We start from the raw sequence: 23,985 nt of genomic DNA, 5'->3' as shown, positions 1-23,985 counted from the left end.
AGAAAAGAGAAGAGAGAAGAGAGAAGAGAGAAGAGAAGAGAGAAGAGAGAAGAGAGAAGAGAGAAGAGAAGAGAGAAGAGAGGAGAGAAGAGAGGAGAAGAGAAGAGAAAAAAGAAAAGAAAATTCAGTGTGTGTGTGTGTACATACCCCACTCATATCAGGCTTTGAAGAAAATTAAAGAAAGGAATATTTTTATCCTTTTATGAAGCGAGTAAATTTTGATTGGATTATAAATGGATTTACTGACAACTCATTTTAAAATTTATTTCCAATAAGCAAGACATTTTAGAGGCTCTGATTTTGCTTTCTTTTATTTGTATTTTATGTTTTTTTGGTTCATGTTTTGCCCTATATATTGATTATAGCTAATAGCCTAATATTAATACATTTTATTGAGATTAGTTAATATTAATTGAATGGCCAAATGATGGTTGATTCTGTGCTAAGTGCTTCTGATAAGGCAGTGAAGTATAGAAAACATGGATGGTTTTTTTCATTTAGCTGATTTCACAGCAAAGTGAAAAAGGAGGATAGGAAATTATATGAACATTGCTGACTTCTTTATCAAGCACAGACCTTGGAAATGCATAAACTCTAGGTATAGTAAGATTTCAATTTTTCTGAAAAAAGTTGAAAAACAACACTAATAATAAGTAAGCTAGAAAAAGAGAATATATAGGAAAACAAAAAAAAATCTATTGTCAAACCGTGTGTCATTTACATAGGTGTGTTTGTGTCTTCACAAAGAATCCAGGGAAAATAAATGAAAAAAAATTGAATAAATTTGATAATAACAGTTTAGTTTACCTATCTATATCACTTCCATGTTTATACAAGATGACTCAGAGCCAGTAGTTCTTTCAATTTCAGCAGAAAATAATTATTGGTAGTCCCAAATTTGGATAAACTGTGACCTGCATTGGCTGGTTTGATTAAGGCTGGAAAATAGCAAACTTGATTAAGTGTCAAAGACAAGATAATGAGGAAGGTTATTTAGAAAATGTGTTTAGAGATTTGAAAAGGGACTAAGAGATAGTTTCTCAAGAAAGTGCGAAAGATGATGAGAAAATTATGAAAAAGAGTCTGGGGCAACATTTTAGGAACTGTAGACAGTCAAAGCAATTTTATAATGTATGTTAACATTAGCATGATGTATAGATGTAAGGTCATCTTCTGATTGGTCTGAGAGGAAGTAGTTATGTTAACCCTCAAAAGATGGCGAAGTGTGAAATTTGAATTAAAATAACTAAGTTTTCAAGTTTTCTCAAAGTATTCCCTGCAGTGGCTAGTGGTCCAAAAAAGAGAAGACGGCTTCTCAACATTTTCAGTAGAGGTGGTGATCAGGATATATTGGGTGAACTCCAGGGTCATGGTCAAACTGCCTGTGTTCCTGTCTCACCTATACACCTCCTGAGCTTTGGGGTTTGAACCACATCACTGAAGTGTGCACTCTGTCATCTGCAAGCAGAAGGGATTGCAATAAATAACCTCTAACTCCTCTTCCAGTTCTAAACTTCTATTATGCAAATGACTCTGTCTTTATATTGACTTTTATGTAAGAGGAACTGAAATGAATAGGAAAAATTGTTTGGTATTTATTTAAGCTTTCTCTATTTTGAATCAATTAGATGGCAGAAGGCATTTAAAGAATATAGTTGTGGATTTGGATTTAATGGGAAAAGACTTAGCCTTTCTCAACATGGACTTTGCAAGCATCCAAATATATACCTGAAGAGTACATGTTCAGAAGTCAAAATTCATTTCTGGTAATGATTTCTTCTAAACTAACCATTCTGTAAAAACTTGGCAGAATTCAATTTGTGTTGGAATTTGCCACATGTCTTTTGCTAACCTGGTTCCAGCATAAGCATCAAGGATCTGTGTCCCATTGTTGTGACAAAAGTTCATTTCCTGTCTTAAGAATCAGAAAGAGCTTTACTGCTGGTCTGAAAACTAAAAAAGGCACCTGCCTGCCCATCAATTACTAATACCTTAGTAGCATAGTCCCCTGGGCCACCTCCAAAGAAACATCTGCTGAGTCTTCAGGCCTCCAATCTCACACTTAACTTCACTTTGATGAGCCTTTTCTCTGCAGTCATAAGAGAAAATGTCTCTGAGAAACGTACTTTGCCAAAGTTTATTCCTTGACTTTGTTGTAAAGATCTTTTAAATGTGGCAGAGACACCAACGGCCTTTTTAGCTGCCTTTCAAGTCTTCTCTGATCCCTAAAACTAGAGAGGCTCAAAGTGAAGTTTTCAAAGGGAATCTCCTTAGAGTTCACTGGGACCCTGAAAGCATCTCTCCTGCCTTCATTTTGGGAATATCTAAGCTTCATTACCTTAACTGACGTGCCCAGCAACCTGATCTTTCATTTTATTCCATAATCTAATTTAACAGATACAGTTTAGTCTTTGTTTTCCCAGATTATATTTATTAGTAGGGGAACTTGAATAGCAATCACCATAATATGTGAAAAGCTCCTGGTTTCTCAAGGCAGCTCCACAGCATGAGCTCTGTAGTTAGATAGGGTTGGGTTCATTTCCTGTTTCTGCCACTCACCAGCTATGGCCAAGGACAAGTTACATGATCTACGTTTCAGATTCTTCTTGTGTAAAAAATACTAAAATACACAAACACACGCTCACACACCCTTCCCATAAGGTTGTTGTGAAGATTAAATAAGATAATGTATACAATGTCCCCAACAGCTCTTTAAAGCAGGAGTCAGTCAACAGACCCCATCAAGGACAAGATAGTAGCTACTTAAGGCTTTGCCAGTCATGTGACCTGCATAGCAGTTACTCAACTGCACGGTTTGAACACAGTAGCCATAGACAGTGCATAAGTGAGTGGGTGTGGCTGTGCTCCAATAAAAGTTTATTTATGGACATAGAAATTTAGGTCTCATATAATGCTTATGTATCGCTGAGCTCCTCGTGTTCTCCTGCATGGCGGCTTAGCTTTGTCTGACTCTCTCAGCCCTGCTCCGGCTTCCACAGCTCCTCCACTGCCTGAACCTCCACCATTGATACATCTGTTTTTGTTCTCCTTGTGTTTTTGTTTTTGTTTTATTATCTTTGCTGTTCTTTCTGTAGCCAGGCCTACACTTCTCGATTAATGTGTTCTTGATTAGGTTTGGTAAGATTCTATCTCCAGCGTTGCATAGACATCTTAAGTTTTCACAGCTGTATAAATTTCTGGTCCTTTCTCTCAAAGAGCTTGGGAAAATTTCCAAAGGCTGGATTAGAAGAACTGTGAGAGTCAGTAGTGTCTCTTATTCCAGAATCTTCTTAACAAATATGACAAGTTAGAGTCCAGCCAGTTTGTCTATCCCCTACCATTGGGTGAGTTCTGTACTCACAAGGTCACTCTTTCCTTCCCATCAAGGATGAGTTGACCTTGGTATCTCCTCATTGCTCAGAAAGGTAATTCAAGTTTTCCACAAGTCAATCCCAGAGTCACTTCACTTTTATCAGGAATACCTGTGTCTCTTACTTTAACTGGAGGGTGACCTATATTGGTTCCACAAATATCTTAAAGTGAACATGCCAATTAGTGTCTCACCTCTACCTGCTCACAACCTCAACCTTTCTACCAAATTGACATTGAGAAAGTAAGTAGATAAAAGAATTATTTGCTGGGCACGGTGGCCCACACCTGTAATGCCAGCACTTTGGGAGGTGAAGGCAGGTGGATTGCCTGAGTTCAAGAGTTCACGAGCAGCGTGGGTAATAAGGTGAAACCCGGTCTCTACTAAAAAAAAAAAAAAAAAAAAATTAGCCGGGCATGGCAACATGTGTCTGTAGTCCCAGCTACACTGGAGGCTGAGGCAGGAGAATCGCTTGAACCCCAGAGGCAGAAGTGGCAGTGAGCCAAGAACACACCACTGCACTACAGCCTGGGCTACAAAGGGTGACTCTGTCTCAAAAAAAAAAAAAAAAAAAGAATTATCACTGAATCAATATTTAGAAGAACAGCTAGCTTATAAAAGCAATAATTGGAGACAAGATTCCTTGTATAACAAATACTAATCATATCCCAATATGGCATTCTAGGAAAAGAAAATCAGATACCACAGAATTTCTATTTAAGCTTGATGGTTACAAGATTTTGTTGTGTTTTCAAATTTCCACATTGGGAATAATATGAATTAATAAAAAATAGTGAGTAGTGGCAATGGCATAAGGCTTGCTTGATTTATAAAATAGTTTTGGCTTAACGAGTAGAAAATGAGGTTTAAAATTCAACATAGTCACCCAATTTTTATATTCTAATATTTCGTTAAAGGAATTAGACATGCAACTTATTATGTAATAGAATTACATAAGATAAAACCAAAATAGAATGTTTCTGCTCTTTCTGCTGCTGTGCTGCAAATTCTATTATTTTATAATTCAATAAAAATAACTATTGACTTATATATAACTTTCTTGGTATGTTCTCTAATGCTCATCAGGTAAAGATTGTTTTCTATAGTTGTAGGATAATGAGCATTTGATATATTATCAGAGTTCTCTTAAACAAACTTTGATGTATAAAAAAATGGTTTCATAGGTATAAAACATTACAGAATCTTTCTGAGAAGATAGAATAAAATTGTCAATCATTTATTTAATAACTTAGGTCAGCACGATTCTCTTGTAGCATGCAATGAGCATTTACTTTTGGTTGTATATACCAAAAAATATTTTACGGCTGCTCTGAAGTTATCGAGCAGACACTGATCATTTTGTTCCTGTTGTAAGAAGTTGCCTAGAGTTCTAGTAGAAGAGGCATCACAGGTTTTGTAAGGCAAGTGACTGAAGACTTGATCCAAGACTGGACTTTTACCTTTTATTTTAATTATGGACCTATGGATGCTAGGCAAGACCAGGCACTTTATATATATTATTCCAAATTCTTAATTCGAATCTGTTACATCATGATTTTACCATTTTATGTGTGAAATAGCAGAATTCATGAAGTTATGAAACTTGTCTAATGTCACACTACCACTGAGTAGCAGTTGCGATAGTCAACATGTATTCCTCCTAGACTAGCTGGCAGTGCTTTTCTAAGTGCTTTCTATTTATTGCTTTGTTTAATCTCACAACACATTTGAGATAGTTGCTATTATTATCCTTATTTTTCAGGTGGAGAAAATTGAGGTGAAGTTCACTTAAGAACTTCACTAACGTCACAGAGCTAGCACATGGTAGACGCAGGTAGCAAACACAGGCCATCTGTTCATGTAGCCTAAGCTTTTAACTGCTATGCCAACTCCATTGCCTCAGGGCACAACTGGGCATGGCACCTACATTTATGTGAACTCAACCCTCCAAATTATGAAGTCTCTGTCATGCTAATTATCTGCATGAGACACACACACTCACATACACACACACTTGCCTGTATTTCTCAGGCACTTAAAAACTCACCATTACATACCATAAGTGTGTGTATGCTAAGTGTGTATGTGTGTGTGTGTGTGTTTACATATGTCTATGACATCAAGGATGTACAGAGTTTACTTCCAGCCCTTCCTGCCTGACCAAAATTTAAACGAAGAGAAAATGGAGAAAGTATGATGTCTAATCATCAAGTTCATTATGTCACCGAAATGAAATCAATCAATTAGCTCAATTATTTAACCATCAAGGATTTGTTTACACTTTAAAAGTTTCATCAGATTATTTTACCTAAACCATAATGTACTCTGTGGAGTCTCAGAGAATGTGATCTTGTTGAGTGTTTCTTCCAGGTTGGTAGGTTGGCTTTTCACCTTATTTGCAAATTTAAACCAAACATCGATTAGAGTAGAGGTATTTCTGATATAACACAATATAGATGTTCTTGGAAAACTTCATATGCTTCAAAACTATGCACTTTTATTGCCTTCGAAAAATAAAAGGACTTAGGGGAAAAAAATGTGTTTGGGTGAAATCACTCAATGCTTAGGAGCACTAAGCAAAAAAAAAAAAAAAAAAAAAAAAATCCCCCAAATATAAAAATTTAGTTCAAAGACGTATTGAATTCTAATGAATACTGTACCTCATCAACTGTAGGCCTTGACTTAAGGGGAAAAAAGTGAAAGTAGTTGGTGGGAAAGAACTATAAGAAGGCCTTGAGTCTGCTGAGTTACAGAGACAAGAGAAAAATAGCCGGGCGCGGTGGCTCAAGCCTGTAATCCCAGCACTTTGGGAGGCCGAGACGGGCGGATCACGAGGTCAGGAGATCGAGACCATCCTGGCTAACATGGTGAGACCCCGTCTCTACTAAAAAATACAAAAATCTAGCCGGGCGAGGTGGCGGGCGCCTGTAGTCCCAGCTACTCCGGAGGCTGAGGCAGGAGAATGGCATGAACCCGGGAGGCGGAGCTTGCAGTGAGCTGAGATCCGGCCACTGCACTCCAGCCTGGGCGACAGAGCGAGACTCCGTCTCAAAAAAAAAAAAAAGAAAAAGAAAAAGAAAAAGAAAGGGAAATTGTGCAACAGTACTTCCATGACAGAGGATATGATCAGACTGGGCTAAGAGGAAGAATGGGGAGCAAAGGGGATCTAGCATGCCTGCCATTTTATCTTGACATTGTTTCCCTAGTGATAGATATGCCTAAGCCGACAGGCATTCCTGAAATGCACAGTACTTGTTTGAAAACAGATAAAAACAAAATGACTTTCTACAGAGTAGAAAGGAATCACATTTCTTCCTTAACTCATTTCATAATCATTAGTATATTTTCAGTAAGTGTATTTTAAAGTGACTAAGCCTCTGCAAGGAACTACTTTAGCCATGTAACTATGATGAGAATCATAGAAAAAGATGCAAGAAATTATTTTGTATATTTTAGGGAAAAATTGTTGAAAAGTTTATCTGATTTCTTCATGATCAGCATGATGAACCATAAGGGGTGATGATACTTAATTTGAAGATGTTTAACTACATGTATTCAAATTGTAGTCATCATCACACTGGAGTTTTAAAAATATATTTCAGGATTTATAATCTCAAAGGTTTTGCTCTTAAATTGGTTATAAAACATTCTGAAAATACTTTGATAAAAACTGAGAAGCAAAATGTTAATTCAAATAGTTAAAATCTCCCTACTATAGAGTGTACTGAATTTTGCTATTACTTCAAAGATGCCACAGAATTTCCTCTTAAATCTAATTTTAAAAGATTATGGACTGCGCTCATCTTATTTTAAATAAAGATCTAATGCAGCTTATTAAACACAATTTGTGTCCAGTACTGCAGTTTTACCAAGGCGGTGGCCACCCGGCAAGCTGGAGGGCAGAGGGACTCTAATATGGTTATCTAAAGTGAGGTTGCCCTTGTCTTCAGAGTTGATCTCTTTGTTTTGGGAGAATCGTCAGTATGGGTTCCTGAGTTGCAAAAATTTAAGGTAAGCATCCTCCTCCTTAAAAATAGCTTGAGACAGCTCACACTTACATGTAGATGCAGCCCGTTAGGAAGGTGAATGCCCTACTCAGTAATAGAAATTGGAATTAACAATTTCTGGGCTTTTGAACAAGAAGGAGAAATTGCTTCCCAAAATGAGATTTTAACAGGAGAATTCGAGTAACCTAACTCCCACAAGGTGTTATATAATATTTGAAATCCAAGCTCTGGGCTTGATTAAGATTGAACAACCGAAGTCATGGGAAATGTATTATGGACTATTTTGATTGTGCTCTATGGTCCCTAGAGTGTTTGCTTGGCTGGGATATTGAGAAGTAAAGTCAGAGGAATGTTTCTTCCCTCTGCTCCGGCCCCCACACCCAGTCAGTAGCCCAGGCCTGCAGATTCTCTCTCAGAATTACTTCTGCAATTGGTTCATTTTTTTTTCCCCCCAGGGTCCTGTTTTTGCCCAACCCAGATCTACCATCTGTCCCACTCTGACCCATTTTTCATTCTACATTCCAAATAATCTTTTAAAAATGCAATCTAATTCACTTACTCTCTTGCTTCTTAGTTATTTAGTTGATTGCTCTTAGAATAGAGTATTATCTTGTTCAATGTGGTTTGTAGAACTCTGCAAAATCCTGACCTCTGCCTATTTTGTCTCTTACCACCATTACCTTGCTCTCTCTTACCTCATTCATGCCTTTGCTACACTGGAATTATTTCCTTTCCTAGAAGATTGGCTCCCAAGCATGCTGTTTTTTCTGGAACTCTCTTGGCCTGGCCCAGCTCAGATGTTTCTGAGAGGATTAGGTTCAGATCTCTGATTTATATTCCCAGAGCACTATATCCCTCCCCTTTTTGCAGCACAGGCCATGCTTGGAACTGATATATCAGAAATAGTTTTCCTCCTGGATTATAAGTTCCTTGAGAGCAAGGGGTGTTCTTTGCACATTGCTTTGCCCTTGGGTCTAGAAGAATGCCTGGCACAGAGCAGGACATCCATAAATATTTGTTGAATAGGAGGAAAAACGAGCAAGTGCATGAATGCATGAATATGATGTAGAAGACAATCCAGTGATACCAAAGAATCTATTGGAATCGAAATTATTAAAAAGAAAATGCAGATGAATGGAGAATTTATGTTAAAAGCCAAAAAAAGTCTTGAGCTTTGACTTTTAGGCATCATCAAATTTAATAAAGAGATATCAGTAACATACTAAAGCAAAAGCCAGATAGTTTTAAACTTAAGAATAAATATGATGTAAGGAAATGAACACAGCCCATAAAGCGAAACTTTCAAAAAGAGTAACAATAAAGAGAATGGTAGTGCTAGAGAGGAGTCTGAGATTGTTTGCCTCTTTTTAACTTTGTGGTGGAGAGAATTAGACATACTCATCCATTTTTCTACTACTTTGTCCTGCTTTCCTGATACATCACAGGGAAAGTTCTATAAACATTTTCTACTACAAAGTGAAAATAAATCTATTTTAAAAGACAGATTTATCGGATTTTATGTAATATTTTTCAATTTTTGAGAAAGGAAAACCTTATAAGTTTTTAGTCTACCTGAAAATTAAGCCTTTTTCCTTATATATGAAAATAGTTGCCATAATTTGTACTGAAGTATACAAACTTTATCCTTACTAAGGTAATTTTCTTTTTAAGTTTTCTCCTCCTTTTGGCAACTCTTAAAAATCTGGACTTTAAAATTTAAACTTAAAAAGCTCATATCTTTTTTATCACAGATATTGGCATGTCCAGGTCCCAGGTCCAATGGTAGACATTTGATACAGCTAATCGCTTTTGTGATGGATACATAATGTTTAGGCTTGCCTCTTCCCTCTAACTTTTTTTGATACTTTATTTATTTTATTATTTATTTATTTTAACTTTTAAGTTTAGGGGGTACAAGTGCAGTTTGTTACATAAGTAAACTTGTGTCATGGGAGTTTGTTGCACAGATTATCTCATCACCCAGATTCTAAGCCTAGTACCCATTAGTTATTATTCTTGATCCTCTCCCTCCTTTCACCCTTTATGCTCCAAAAGGCCCCAGTGAGTGTTGTTCCCCTCTATGTGTCCATGTGTTCTCATTGTTTAGCTCCCACTTACAAGTGAGAACATGGGGTGTTTGGTTTTCTGTTCCCGTGTTAATTTGCTCAGGATAATGGCCTCCAGCTCCATCCATCGCCCTGCAAAGGACATGATCTCATTCTTTTACATGACTGCATAGAGTTCCGTGGTGTGTATGTACCACACTTTCTTTATCATCAGTTTATCAGTTTATCATTGATGGGCAATTAGGTTGATTCCATGTTTTACTCTTGTGAATTGTGTTCCAACAAATATACGTGTGCCTGTGTCTTTATAATAGAATGATTTATATTCTTTTGCGTATATACCCAGTAGTAGGATTGCTGGGTCAAATGGTATTTCTGTCTTTAGGTCTTTGAGGAATTGCCACGCTCTCTTCCACAACGGCTGAAGTAATTTACACTCCCATGAAGAGTGTAGATGAACAAGCATTCCTTTTTTCTCCACAACCTGCTCAGCATGTGTTATTTTTTGACTTTGTAAGAATAGCCATTCTGACTGGTGTGAGGTGGTGTCTCATTGTGGTTTTGCTTTGCATTTCTGTAATGAGCAGTGATGTTGCGCTTCTTTTCATGTGATTGTTGGTCACATGTATGCCTTCTTTGGAAAAGTGTCTTTTTCTAACTTTTCATCTGCTCCTTAAGACCTGCTTTTGGAGAAAAGTATATCAGTATCAGAGCGTGTGGAAAGGGGCGTTTTCCTTAGGTCTACATGACCTTGTTTCATGTAGTAAACAAGATGTTCATGCTTAATTAAATTCTAGGATGGATGCGGTGGCTCACGTCTGTAATCCCAGTGCTTTGGGAGGCTGAGGCAGGTGGATCACCTGAGGTCAGGAGTTCGAGACCAGCCTGGCCAACATGGCAAAAACCCATCTCTACTAAAAATACAAAAATTAGCCAGGAATGGTGGCTGCCACTTGTAATCCCAGCTACTTGAGAGGCTGAGACAGGAGAATTACTTGAACCCGTAAGGCGGAGGTTTCAGTGATGCAAGATCGTGCCACTGCACTCCAGGCTGGGCGACAGAGTGAGAATCTGTCTCAAAAAGAAAAGAAAAGAAAAAAAGTTCATGCTTAATTAAATTTTAAATTCTAGGGTTTAAATGATTGAGGATTGCCTTGCTTGAACAATAATCTGTCCCTGTTATTAATACTAGGCCAGTAGCTGGGTCGTTATTCTCACCACGGCAAAGTTAATCACTCACTAGTAAAAAGAGAGAGAGAGCATTCAGTTTATTCGGAGGCTGTTTAATCATCAACTTTTGGAATGAGAAGTGCCTCTTCAAGTTGAGAACATATTATTCCACTTCTTGCCAAGGCCTGTCGCCAAATTTACTATTTTAATTTTTTTTTTCCCTTACCATATTATTACCATTTCTACAACCAACTAGATACTGAATTCAACTGACCAAACCATTTCTGAAGTTACTGCTAATGTTACCCATAAAAATCATCACCAGTTTAGTTGAGGAACAATCTTTTGCCTGCCAGGAATATTCTGTATTCCTGGCAGGCAAAAGCAAGACAAACAGGTTTCCAAGGTATCAATACTGTATGCATCTGCTTCATAGTGTAATTTCATCAGTTGAGCAGATGAAGAATGCTAATTAGTTTGTTTATACATATGTAATTTAACGAGACTAAATACTTAACTGTCTTAAAGTAAGCACAACTTGTTTCCCGTTGGCTGTGTTTGCTTTAATAAAAAACACTGTTCGGCATATTTCCTGGAAATTATAGTACTGTGCAGTACAGGAAAAGAAATTATTTCCAGGAAAGTTGACTGGTCAAATGTATTCTGCTGCAGCTGGATTCAGTAGGAAGATAAGAATTAAAATATTGGGCTTGGGTGCCAACATTGAAATCCAATGTGAATGAGAGAGTGAAGTTTAATGGAAAGATCTATTATAAACTATATTATGGCAAACTTGTAAGTCCAATACTAAAATTCTAATGTATACCAAAATAACTTATTTTAGTAATAATTCTCTGCCATCCTCAGACCTAACCTATACTCTTCCATTTCTTATTGTGTTCCTTTTGTTTTTGTGTACCCTTTTCTGCTAGTTATTGTAGTTAGATATTGATATAACTGAAATAGTGGCATTCAGATAATACAGCTATTTTCCCTGAAAATTAATATAAAATAATGTTACTATTATTTGTATAAATAGATGTTTAATATTATCTATTACACTCTCTTCGATTACTTTGAGGTTGTTTAAAAACTGGATCCCAGACAGGCACAGTGGCTCATGCCTGTAATTCCAGCACTTTGTGAAGCCAGGGCAGGAGGATTGCTTGAGCCCAGGAGTTAAGAGACCAGCCTGGGCAATATAGTGAGACCTTTTCTCTACAAATAATAATGAAAAAAACTCTCCAAGTTCCCCCACCCCAATCAAAACTGGACCTGCGTAGGCTGTATTTTTGGAGAGGAGTGACTAGAGGAGATGAGGAAATAACTTTGCTCCTATAGTCAGAATTATATTTTAATTAAAATGCTTTAGTTAATATACTCAGCTTTCTACAACCAGGGGTCAGCAAACTACTGGCTACGTTCACAGTCTGCTTTTACAAACAAGGTTGTATTGGAACACATCTGTACCCATTCATTTGTACATCATCTCTGGCTGACTTCACACTGCAATGGTAGGGTTGGATAGTTGCAATAAAAACCATGTAACCTGCAAAACTGACATTATCTATTCTCGGGACCTTTACAGAAAAGGTTAAAGCACTTTTAAAGCTTAAAGCTGATCACGGATTTGAAGCTTAAATCAGAGGAGAAGTTATTAAACAATAATAGAATTATGTTGAGATGTAGTAAAGACTAAGAAACAAATATTTATTACATTAAGTCCCAAAACAAATGTGGGTAAAATTATTAGATTTTTAGGTTTTGTAGAAGCTAAGTAATCATTCCCCCTATAGCCATATTACCTTTGGACCACTTCAGTAGTCTACTGAGATAGACGACTTCCATTCTATGCTGGCAGAATAAATTTTCTACTCACAAATGCATAAGATTTTCTTTTGTCCCTTCTTGAAGATTCATAAATTATATATGCACGTAGATTTTGGTCATAACTTTAGGTAACAGAGCCCTGGCAGCTTCTTCTGGCCTGCCAGCATCGATAATCTTCCTCTACACCTAATGTCCCATGACATCCCATGGGGATCAGATACTGAATTTAGCTTCCTTATTTGTCCCAGTTCAGAAAATGAGTTGTTCATTGTTCTAAACTTATTAGATGACTTACATGTGACAATTTACAGGCTGTTGCTTATACATACTGGGAACATATTAAGGGCATTGAGGAGCGTAGTAAATTAAAAAAAAAAACTATTTGAACTCCAACTCTAAAGATTCAAATATAAGGCTGTATCTTGGATGTTTCAGATACCACCAGGCAATGAGCAGAAGAATTACGTTCCTCATTGAATTTTAATATAAATTTGTAAACCATATTTTCAAGATAAAAATCTATTCTTAGTTGATAAACTAAGCCTAATTATGATAGAAACTGCTCTAACTTAGTTATATTAGTTTGGAGTTATAGAAAACACAGGCTCCAGAGTCAGCTGAATCTGCATTTGAATCCTAGTTCAGTCATTCTCTAGCATTTCAAATGAGAAAAAAGTACCTGAAATTTTGAGCTTCTCACCCACTGGGGATAATAATACCTGTGTTACATGGTTGCTGTGAGGATTAATTATAAACATAGAGTTCCCAACACTGTGTGAGGCAGATAGTACTTAGTACATGTGGGGATTAGCAAATATGGGTTCTTTTCCACTCTTTGTTTTTCTTCCCCAAGAGTAGGAAATAGCTGGCAGACCCAGTTAATCAAGATAATTAGTACTGTTGATGAACTGAATTCACACCTTGACAGTTCCAGTAACAAATAGCTAATGATAAATGGGTTGTGAATTGTGAGATAATTTACAACCACAACATCAACAAAAACAAAAGTACAGGGGAAAATATGCCGGAATGACAATGCTTATCATTTCAGTGTGAAGTGGGGTAGTCTTTGACTCACTGCAGTGCTGACTAGATTTGGATCCAGAGACTCCTGCAAATCCCATGGTATGTTCTTAGGGATCAGGAGTTCTGATGTTTTTCCATTTTGATAATATTTTTAAATTGCTTTACTATTTAAAGTGATAAAAATTTTCTTTTGCCGTAATCATCTTCATTGAACATTTTTTTCATTGACCTTTTTTTTTTTTCTAAGTTGGTGTTTCAAATCTGAAAACATATACTTGGGGATCATTATGCATATTATTTTCCCTTAGGTATTTTTGGAAGCCATTGGTTTTTACTGTTCTGACTTTTCAGAAAGGAGAGCATAATGAGAATGTAGTTAGTACAAGCATTAATAAAACATAGACTTAGATGTGGCTTTTGTCATAAAACCGTGGTGTTCCACTCTTGTGAAATCAAACTGGATCAGATGAGTCCAGATGAGTATAAAAAATGGAAATCAGTAGTTGATGCTAAGAACATTTTGGAAAAATATATTTTATTTTAAATGTTAAAATAGTAAGAGCAAGTATTTTGCTAATATAGTGAAATTCACACACATTAAGTAAAGTTCTTTGCCAAATGTCCTGCTCATTTTATAACTGGCATTTCCAGCAGAATTTTTTTTTAACTTGAAATGATGTGACTATTGCTTTTTCTCACCTGTCTTTTTCTGTTTTCATCAGTGCATAAAGTCACTCCTCTTTCTGTTCTGACCTTTTGCTGCCTGTAGACATCCCAGTTACCAGTGTCCTTGAATTGATAGTGGCTTCTGTTTGTCAGTCTCATATAAGAACTACAGCTCATCAGGAGGAGATCACAGCAGGGTAAGAGACACCAACACCATGTTCTGCACGAAGCTCAAGGATCTCAAGATCACAGGAGAGTGTCCTTTCTCCCTGCTGGCACCAGGTCAAGTTCCTAATGAGTCTGCAGAGGAGGCAGCAGGAAGCTCAGAGAGCTGCAAAGCAACTGTGCCCATCTGTCAAGACATTCCTGAGAAGAACATACAAGAAAGTCTTCCTCAAAGAAAAACGAGTCGGAGCCGAGTCTATCTTCACACTTTGGCAGAGAGTATTTGCAAACTGATTTTCCCAGAGGTGAGTGCTTGCTCTTTAGATTTTGAAATTGTAGAATGTTTTTCTAAGGAAAATTTAAACACTTCCTTTCTCACTTTCAAGGCTACAATAAATGTAGAATATTTTCTTGAAACACATAAAAATATTCTTTTAAAGCAATTATGTTCTTAAGTTGTGTTTTAAAATGTTTATGATCTTGAATTCTTTTCAAAAGAACATTGCACTCTGACAAACTGTATGATTTTGGGCAACAGGCTTAATGCCTCTTTACCTCAGTTTCCTTATCCATAAAGTGGAAATAGTAATAGTACCCACCTTCTAGAGTTTTAATGAGTTTTAAGTGAAACCATCCATAGCTCTTGCCATACCATAAGCAGTCAGTAGTTGTTAGCTATTATCTTAAAATTAAATTCTTCAAAGAATAGCGTATTTTCTGCTGAGGTTTTCTCTCCTAATTTTAAAGAGCATCATACATCCCCTGCCAATTTTCAGAGTTGTGAAGATCTTTCTTGACTGTTTGCTCTGATTCTGAAGTTTCTGCTCAACCAGTCTTGACCTTCTCCCTTGGGTCGGAGTCATGAGCCTGTGATTGCCTACACCTGTGTGTTATTAGCTCTGACACCTCTTCATATAGCCCTGCAAGCTGCATAGCATAGTGTCATGTTGAGATCTAGAGCACCTTCTGTCAATACACCTTTAAGGAAACTTCTGGGAACAGGACACAGACCTAAACAGGTCAAATATCTTAGGAATAGAGGGGACATGTAGAGAAAGCTCCTCTCCCTCTGTAGGATAAATAGAAGAGCAGTTGAAGGTCTTCATGATGTCTTCCTCCCTCTGTCAGTCTTCATAGTTTTATATAGATTTGCTTAACCTATGAATTTGGCTGGACATTGACTCAATCAGACAGTGGCTAACATAATACATTGAAAATTTTTAATTGACTCAATACCAACCCTCTACTGTGTGCAAAGCACCAAAGAAACACAGACTGGCTGATTTTCAGAACTGAAAGGAATTTCACAGATAATCTTGTTTTACTCCCAGGAAGTGCTAGGGAAGTTCAGTGACTTGACCAAAATTACACAGCTTTCAAAGGGTAGAGTAATTAATTACTGCTGTAAACAGTCCAGGCTGGAATGATTGAGAAAGAAGAAATTGCAGTTTGAAGGATGGATAAATTGGACTTAGCAGAAAGTTGAGGGAGTTTATTTCAGATATGATATTAACACAATAGTACTTTGGCAGATAACCTTTGAAATGGAAATGTTTAATTATTCTTACCCCACTCTAGTTGCTAGACAGCCAGCATTGGCTAGGAAAAGAGATACAGTCCTCCTCAGGGAGTTGGTTTGTAGAACACTCTGAGAAACAATCGGTGCTCTCATTTCCAAGGACAGAGTGAAATGAACAGACATGAACAGATGGTGATGGTGAGGAAGCTAGATAGCTTCTATGTTTTCCCTGAATTCTGTCCTTACTATGTTGACTTTATTATTTTGTTTAGTAAATTTTGAATTTCTACAGTGGAAGTCATACACATATTGGACTCTTTTTTGAAAAACATTCTGGTTCACTTGATGGTGCCTTCAAAAGTTCCGGCTTCCTTCAGTCTTTTTCATTCATTTTTATTTTCGCCTTTCTGACTGAATAACTTCAGGTGATCTCTCTTGAATTTGCTGATTCTTCTGCTTAAGTCTGATGTTGATGGTTTCCATTGAGTTTTTTTCAGTTAGTTATTCTTTCATTACAGAATTTTTGCTTGGTTCTATATTTGTGGTTATCTCTTTGTTGATATTTACATTTTACTCACGTATAGTTTTCTTATTTTATTTGGTTGTTGGTCTGTGTTTTCTTAGAACTCACTAAATTTCATTATGTTGAATTTTTTGTCAGGTAATTCACTGTTCTTCATTTATTTAGGGCCGGTTACTGTAGATTTATTTATTTGGTTGTGTCATATTTCCCCGATTTTTCCTGTTCCTTGTAGTTTTGCATTGGTGCCTGCACACTTGAGTATGTAGTCACCTCTTTGCTTCTTTTCAGACTGGTTTTGACAGGAAAAGACATTCACCAGTTGGCTCAGCTAGAGATTTTGAGAGCCTCTCAAACATTTTCCATGGATGTGCACGTTCCATTCCTTTCTTTTCCTGCTGAGGGAGAAGTTTCTGGGTGGTGTGCCTTCTCCTGATCCTGAAGAGCCATCCTGAAGAGCCATACAGGCTGCTGTAAACTTCCCTTCTCTTTTTGCTAGGAAAATGTACTGAAAGACTAGGATGCAATACCAAATTAAAATTGTATATATATATATAAGTATGTATATATATTTAAAATTTAGTAGTCTATGTTGTTTGTTCATTAGTTTATAAGAATAAAGCATTAAGATTTGACTGTAGTATAGGAAATGGAAGAGGTACGTTTGGCATTAGTGACTAAAACTCCTCTCCAACTGAGACATTATCCTTATGGCAGTAAATGTTCCAGTGTTGAATACATTTGAGCTGTATAGTACTCAATCTAGATGACTTCAAACATCTACTTATCTTTGATAAATTCTTATTTTTTTTTCTACTGATTATCTGTTAAGTTTATAGATTTAATGCTTAGACTACTATTTGTTTCAGTTATATTAATAATCCAAAAGAAGATACTTAAAATAGCATTTGACATAACAATTTTTGTTTTAGATAATCAGAATCAACTTCCTGGTTATATTTTTATTAGTAAACGGGCAAGTATAAAAATGTATTATCCTTAGCAAATGTAACATGTGAGAGGTCGTTCCCAAGTAATGGAATACTAGAGCTTTAAAAAGTCTTCTTGATCATCTAATGCAAACTTATCATTTCTATTTTAAGAAATGGAAGCACATAAATTTAGATCTCTTGCTTAAAGCAAAAGATAACTGGAGAAATGGAAAACTCTCTGCATTTCATTCATGATCCATTGCTCTTCCTAATATAATATAACATAATATTATTTGCTCTTTTTTCATGGGTATTGTTTCCCAATAATTCTGTAAGCTCCTTCAGGCATACTGTCTTGAAGGAGCTTTTAATGGAACCACAGCCACAGCAAATCAGAAACCACTTACTGAACTGAATCAATTGAATTGGATATGCTTACATAAATGATAAGATCCCAAATCAAGTACCTAGCAAAAGTAGGGGCATTTGAAGAGAATCATGAGGTCTGTAGATGTGTTCTAGAATATTAGGTTGAAAGAAGAAAAAAAGAAACACTGTTACAACTTATCTTATGAATTAAAATATCCTTGGTCTAGAAAAACATTAAAAACTGTAGAAAAATTAAAAAGCCAATGAAAATAGTGACTTATCCATAAACCATACCAATGAGATTTTATTAAAATTCACATCACTGACAGCAATGTTGCATCAAATAGCAGTTATTCCTGAAGTATTCATATATGGTATATTTGTGGCAAAAGCGCTTGTTTAAACACTTTAAACAGATCTATTATTTATAAAGCCAAAAGATAGTTGTTTAGTCAAGAGAAACAAACTTGAGAGCACTACAAACTATTTGCATTGGGGGACAAGTGTCCCGTCTGTAAATCAGAAGGTCCACAATCTACAATACTTCAGATTCCGGTGATTGTACAAATAAGAGGACTTGTTCCTCCAAATTCAAAATGAAGGCTTTCCCAAATAGTAGGACAATTTAGTGATAGGCAACTAAAAGATCTACAAAAGGATGCTACACAATATTTACATATATTGAACTGTAAGGAATGAATTTGGAAGGAAATATTGGATTTAGTTCTAAAATCTGAAACCAAAAATTAATATGTAGAATTGTTGGGGTTTGGAGCATCTTGAAATGGTTGATTTTATGTCATGAGGCCCTGAGTTTGGCTGTGTTTGACAGATCTCACTTATAGTTGAATCCTGCTTATAATTTTATTGTGGACTCATGTCATCTCAGGGTCAGGATATATCACAGGAAGTACAGCACCAAGGTAGGAAACTCGATGCAACAGCAGCCTCTACCAATAAATATTCTGCCTGGAAAACATGTGAGTTCTGTCTCTTACAGGTTTTGCTTTGAATTTACAAAACTTTCCCAGAGGAGTAATGGTATAAGATGAATGTAGATTTCCGTAAAAGCCTATTCACTCATAATTTCAGTCAAGTATGCTAGTAATGCTTTGCACAGACTTTATTCCTTTTTTCTTTAGGAAAATAAGTTTTGATTCAAAATGGAAAGCCAAAAATACATTTGCTCCACCAACCCTAGCAATTGGAAGGGGATCATTTCTCCTCCCCTGTTACAATGATAGTGTATACGTTAGGAGGAAAAGACCAGAAAAAGACATTTCTAGTGGCAGTAGGAAGGAAATGAAAGACAAATAAGGATTTTGACTAAAAGGGTAAAAGAGTATCCCCCTTGGCTTAATCAGAGACATAAAGAGGAGTAGAGTATCTCCAGTAGCATTGAAGAAGAAGAAGAAAGCATTCTTCAGTGCAGAATTGGTTGGGTTTTCTTTCTCCCTGGCCCATAAAATGTTCCTGGTCAGGGTGAGCATGGTGGCTCATACCTATAGTCCCAGCTACTTGGGAGGCTGAGGCAAGAGGATCACTAGAGCTCAGGAGTTCTTGGCCGTAGTGAACTGTGATCACAACCGCACTCCAGCCTGGATGACAGAGCAAAACTCTATATCCAAAAAAAAAAGTTCCTGGTCCAAGAAGCTATATATATATATATATATATATATATACACACACACACACACACAAATATAATTGAAATAGTTTAAATTGCAAACAACCTAAATTTGTTTGTAAACTAGCTAAGAGAGTAACACCTCTGTATTTGGCTTTATCACTTCACAGATAAAATTTTATAGATTAAGCCTTCAAGACTTTGAGTAGCTGGCAGGTGGACATCATTCATTCATTCAATAAATATGTATTGAACATCTCCTACGGATAGGTACTATTGTAGGTTTTGGACACAGAGGGGTAAGCAAAACAGACACTGTCTGCCCTTTTGGAGCTTCTGTTGTAATGGAAGAGACAGATTATGAAAAATTTACAAAGGTGGAGAGCAAATGCTATGAAGGAAAACTGAGAGCTCAAGCACAAAGGCAGCAACCCTTATTTTATTAAAGACTTCTTTTTTCATATGAATACATTTTGCAGGAAGAAAGAATTCATAGCCACTCATGCTTTCATGGATTTGTATCCACATTAATACTCTGTTACTGGAGTAACTTTCTACTCTACTAAGTAGATGGTTCTTCAGATATTTAAACATTTCAAGCACCCTGGCTAATTTACTTACATACAGCATCACTAATTTAATGTTACCTTCCTTTTTCCTTGATTAGAAAGATGTCTAGGAAATATGCCCATAGTTTCTTTCTTGAACATGTTTCTCAACTGCTCTTTGCCTTTACATAGATCACCAGGCCCTGCTCAGAATCTGCCCTCTGGGTGTATCTGTGGCAGATGTTATACTTTCTCTCTGTATCTGAATAGTCTGAAAAAATGTTCCACATTGTAAATGTAAATTATCTTTATTGTTTTTCAGCAATTGTGCTTTCTTTCAATACATTTTTAAATTTTCTTTCTAAGCTTTGTATGGGTATATTTAAAACTAAAAGCCCTTTTTGTAACTCATTTCATTAAAACAGAACCTTGCTCTATTTTGGTTTACTCCAGTACCCCAATTGACTGGTGGAAACTCTACAAGAGATATAAATAGTTCTTAGGGAAAAAGGAATTTCTCAACTTGGAACAGCAAAAAATGTTTCACTTTCCTCTGGGGAAACTATAGAAAGAATCAATGGTTCTATATATATAATATATGGTTTTATATATATCTATACATACACACATATATATATAGAGAGGGAGGTACATACATAGATACGTATGATTTTTACATGGAATGCATAAAAATGGACATCACTGTTTATCAATGCTCTGCTTTCCACTTATTTATTAGAGACAATCAGCTGTTAAGAGAAATTAATAGCTACTCAACATGTATTTATTAAATATAAAAGCTTACATACAAATGTCTTGCAAAATAGGAAAACTCATGAAATTCTCAGAAATCAATAAAAGAAAATAAAACCATAAGTATTTGATGAGGATTATTGGTTCAAAGAAAGGAAATCAGTATAAGCCAAGGTAAACCCAAAGCTCATTTCAAATAAATGATCAACTAACTTTGGTGACAGATTAGATTTAAGAGATCAAAACAGAAAGAGACAAAGATAACTCCAGAGTTCACTAGACAAGAAGATGATATGAATGTGTAGTTAAGGGCAGAGAGTCACTGGGGCAGCTGAGTGTGGAGTTATAAAGGGAACAGAAATTTGCTTGGCTTGGTCCATGTTGAGACTGAAGTATTGGTTGCCCATCCAGAGGGATTTCCTAACTCAGAGGAAGCGATCCCCATGGAATCCTATATTGCAGAAGACCTAACACTGCCAAACTGAAATCTTCTGTTTGGATTCACAATCAGCTCAACTATTCCATGGCTGTCAGTGAGACCACCACCAAAAGTTCAACCTGTGGGCCACAATACATATCCAGTCTCAGATTAGTCTCAGCACATTGCTTCTTCTCCAGTTTGAAAAACACATAGAAAATCAGTTCCCGTTTCCAAAGTGAAAATTCACAACATTTATCATTCAAGCCATTGTATAATGTTTTTGCTTCTCTAAAATAAATCTTCAGGATGCATTTGTAAATATATAATTTCAAACAAATTATTATTTAAGGGAATGTTTAAAATATTTATTTTGAACTTTCAGTTTGAACGGCTGAACCTTGCACTTCAGAGAACATTGGCAAAGCACAAAATAAAAGAAAGCAGGTAAGTCAAACCACTTTAGTTGTGTGAACTTCTTGTTTCAATGACTAATACTGCTGCTAAGGGTCAGCACTTACTGAATATGTCAACCCTTTATTGAATCATTGTGATATGTCAGAAACTGGACTTAGCGCTTTCGCTGATACTAATTTGAAATTAAGTGCATCTATTTTTCACATTTGATAAATGATTAAACTGAGGTTTATATGAACTGTTTAGAATTTTATAGCTGGTTAAGAAAAAGACAGCTGGGGTTCAAGCCTGGGTTTTTCAGAGCCCGTTATTTTAAGCATGTGGTTATATACTGCTGCTTTAACAAGCTTCTGCAAGGCTGATTCTTTTATACTAATCAGTAACTTCTAAAATATTTAACAACAGGTAAGTCATGGATGCCAAACAGTCTTCTTGCTTGAAGGATGCTGCCAAAGTTTTGAGCAGGGTCCCAGCAGGTACCCCATCCCCAACACACACCTCAACAACATGTTAACACTTTAGTATCGGCATCAGGAGGAGGTAGAAGGATCAAGGGCTTAAGAGGAAGGAGACTCAGGGTTCTGGGGGTAGCAGCTATTTATTAATCCTTAGGGAAGTGTTTCTGTATTCTCCTAGCTAGTTTGGTTGCACTGCAGAACATCAGTTTTGTTTATACTTTTCTTCTAGTATTCTTTTAAAGGGTTTCTGAAGAGGTTTAATATAAAGGTACTTTTTTTTTTTTTTTTTTTTTAGAAACAGGGTCTCATTCTATCATCCAGGCTGAATGCAGTGGTGTGATCATAGCTCACTGCTGCCCAGAAATCCTGGGCTCAAGTCATCCTTCTACCTCAGCCTCCCAAAAAGCTGAGATTACAGGCATGGGCCTAAAATTACTCTTTTAAATTTTATTTTTATTTTTTTGAGACAGGGTCTTGCTCTGTCACCCAGGCTGGAGGGCAGTGGTGTGATCTTGGCTCACTACAACCTCTGCCTCCCTGGCTCAAGCCATTTTCCCACATCAACATCTCGAGTAGCTGGGACTACAGGCATATGCCACCATGCCCAGCCAATTTTTTTTTTTTTTCTTGTAGAGACGAGATTTCACCATGTTGCTCAGACTGGTCTCAAACTCATGAGCTCAAGCATTCACCCACGTTGGCCTCCAAAACCGCTAGGATTACAGGCATGTGCTTCTGCACCTCATCACTAAAGTTACATTTTTAAAATCTGATGTATTTAGTGAATCAAATACAATTTAGCACATTTACTGCTGACAGAAAATGTAACAGGGGCCAGGCACAGTGGCTCACACCTGTAATCCCAGCCCTTTGGGAGGTCAAGGTGGATGGATCACCTGCGGTCAGGAGTTCGAGACCAGACTGGCCAGCATGGCAAAACCCTGTCTCTACTAAAAACACAAAAATTAGCCAGGCATGGTGGCAGATGCCTGTAATCCCAGCTATTTGGGAGACTGAGACAGGAGAATCGCCGGAACCCGGGAGACGGAGGTTGCGGTGAGCCGAGATTGCGCCACTGCACTCCAGCCTGGGCGATGGAGCGAGACTCCCTCTCAAAAAAACAAACAAACAACAACAACAAAAAGTAATAGGCCCTGTTTTTGATTCCCTGAAATTTCAAGGATGATTTAGTTTATAAATAATTGAATAAATACTGGTGTTCAAATTTGCAGAACTGAACATTGAAGTTTTACAAAACAGTACTATTGTCAGGAATGTTTTAACAATTCATTCATCTGTCTCCTACCCATGAGTGATCATCTGCTCTGTGGATCATATGTGCTTGATTCTCCTTGCTGACTAGCTGGTCCCAGACTGCAGGCAGCAGGACCAAGCCAAGAAGGGGTCATGGACAGGTCCAGAAGGAGAGAGTGTGAATCTATGTGTCTGACAGAAGCTTTGTTTACACGAGTAATATGAAAAGCATTCCAGAATGCCTCTGACCTTAATTCCCAGTCAAGCTGATAAGATAGCCTCAAGTCTCTCACTGTGCTACTGTGTCTGTCTGCTTAAGTCCTTGGCAGCCAGTTAACTCAAAATTTATTCTCAGGGCTTTGTGTTCTGAATTGTTCTTACAGTTTCTTGCAATACTCAGTTGTGATGTGTTTCCAGCAGTATATCTCTTAAAATAATCTCAAAACTTAAGCAAACAATAATTATTTTTAGAAATTTTGAAATTTTTGTTTACCAATTCTCTGATTTCCTTAAAAAAAAAAAAAAGAAATCTGATTATACTTTTAAAGTGTCTTGATGAGAACTATTCAGTTGTTGAAAGAAGATTTTTGCTCATAAGCCTGCCTGCTGATATGTTAAGTGGCTCGTCTGTGCTTTTTTTAGTTTTGGGGTATCCTCTTGTTTATGCTTTTTTACTTCACTTTCTTGTTGGTAAGTCACTGCCGTTTTTATTGCTGTCAGTTTGCCAACTGCTGAACACCCCTTAACTCTTTTTTGTGCTGCTTATTCTCTTCTATGAATTGACAGACAATAAGTCCAATATATCGACCAATAAACTGCCCTTGAATGAAGTACAAGAGCTGCCCCCCTCCTCTGTTTTTTTTTTTTTTT

The 23,985-nt window shown here is 36.8% G+C and overlaps 1 protein-coding gene across 6 annotated transcripts in view; it reads left to right on the top strand.

Moving 5' to 3' along the window:
* GUCY1A3 (guanylate cyclase 1, soluble, alpha 3) overlaps window positions 1–23,985 on the top strand; it is a 69,352-nt gene that overhangs the window by 17,680 nt on the left and 27,687 nt on the right. For 5 of the 6 annotated variants that reach the window (XM_011959738.1, XM_011959741.1, XM_011959743.1 and 2 more), the window contains 2 exons: window positions 14,239–14,605; window positions 21,372–21,433. In XM_011959738.1, the coding sequence (XP_011815128.1) occupies window positions 14,351–14,605; window positions 21,372–21,433 (317 nt within the window). In that variant the 5' untranslated portion in view covers window positions 14,239–14,350. The remainder of the gene's footprint in view (window positions 1–14,238; window positions 14,606–21,371; window positions 21,434–23,985) is intronic. The other variant, XM_011959742.1, reaches the window with a different exon arrangement.

The sequence above is a fragment of the Colobus angolensis genome, unplaced genomic scaffold (genome assembly GCF_000951035.1).
Source record: "Colobus angolensis palliatus isolate OR3802 unplaced genomic scaffold, Cang.pa_1.0 Scaffold5, whole genome shotgun sequence".
Lineage (NCBI taxonomy): Eukaryota > Metazoa > Chordata > Mammalia > Primates > Cercopithecidae > Colobus > Colobus angolensis.
This window is presented reverse-complemented; position numbering and strand designations above follow the sequence as displayed.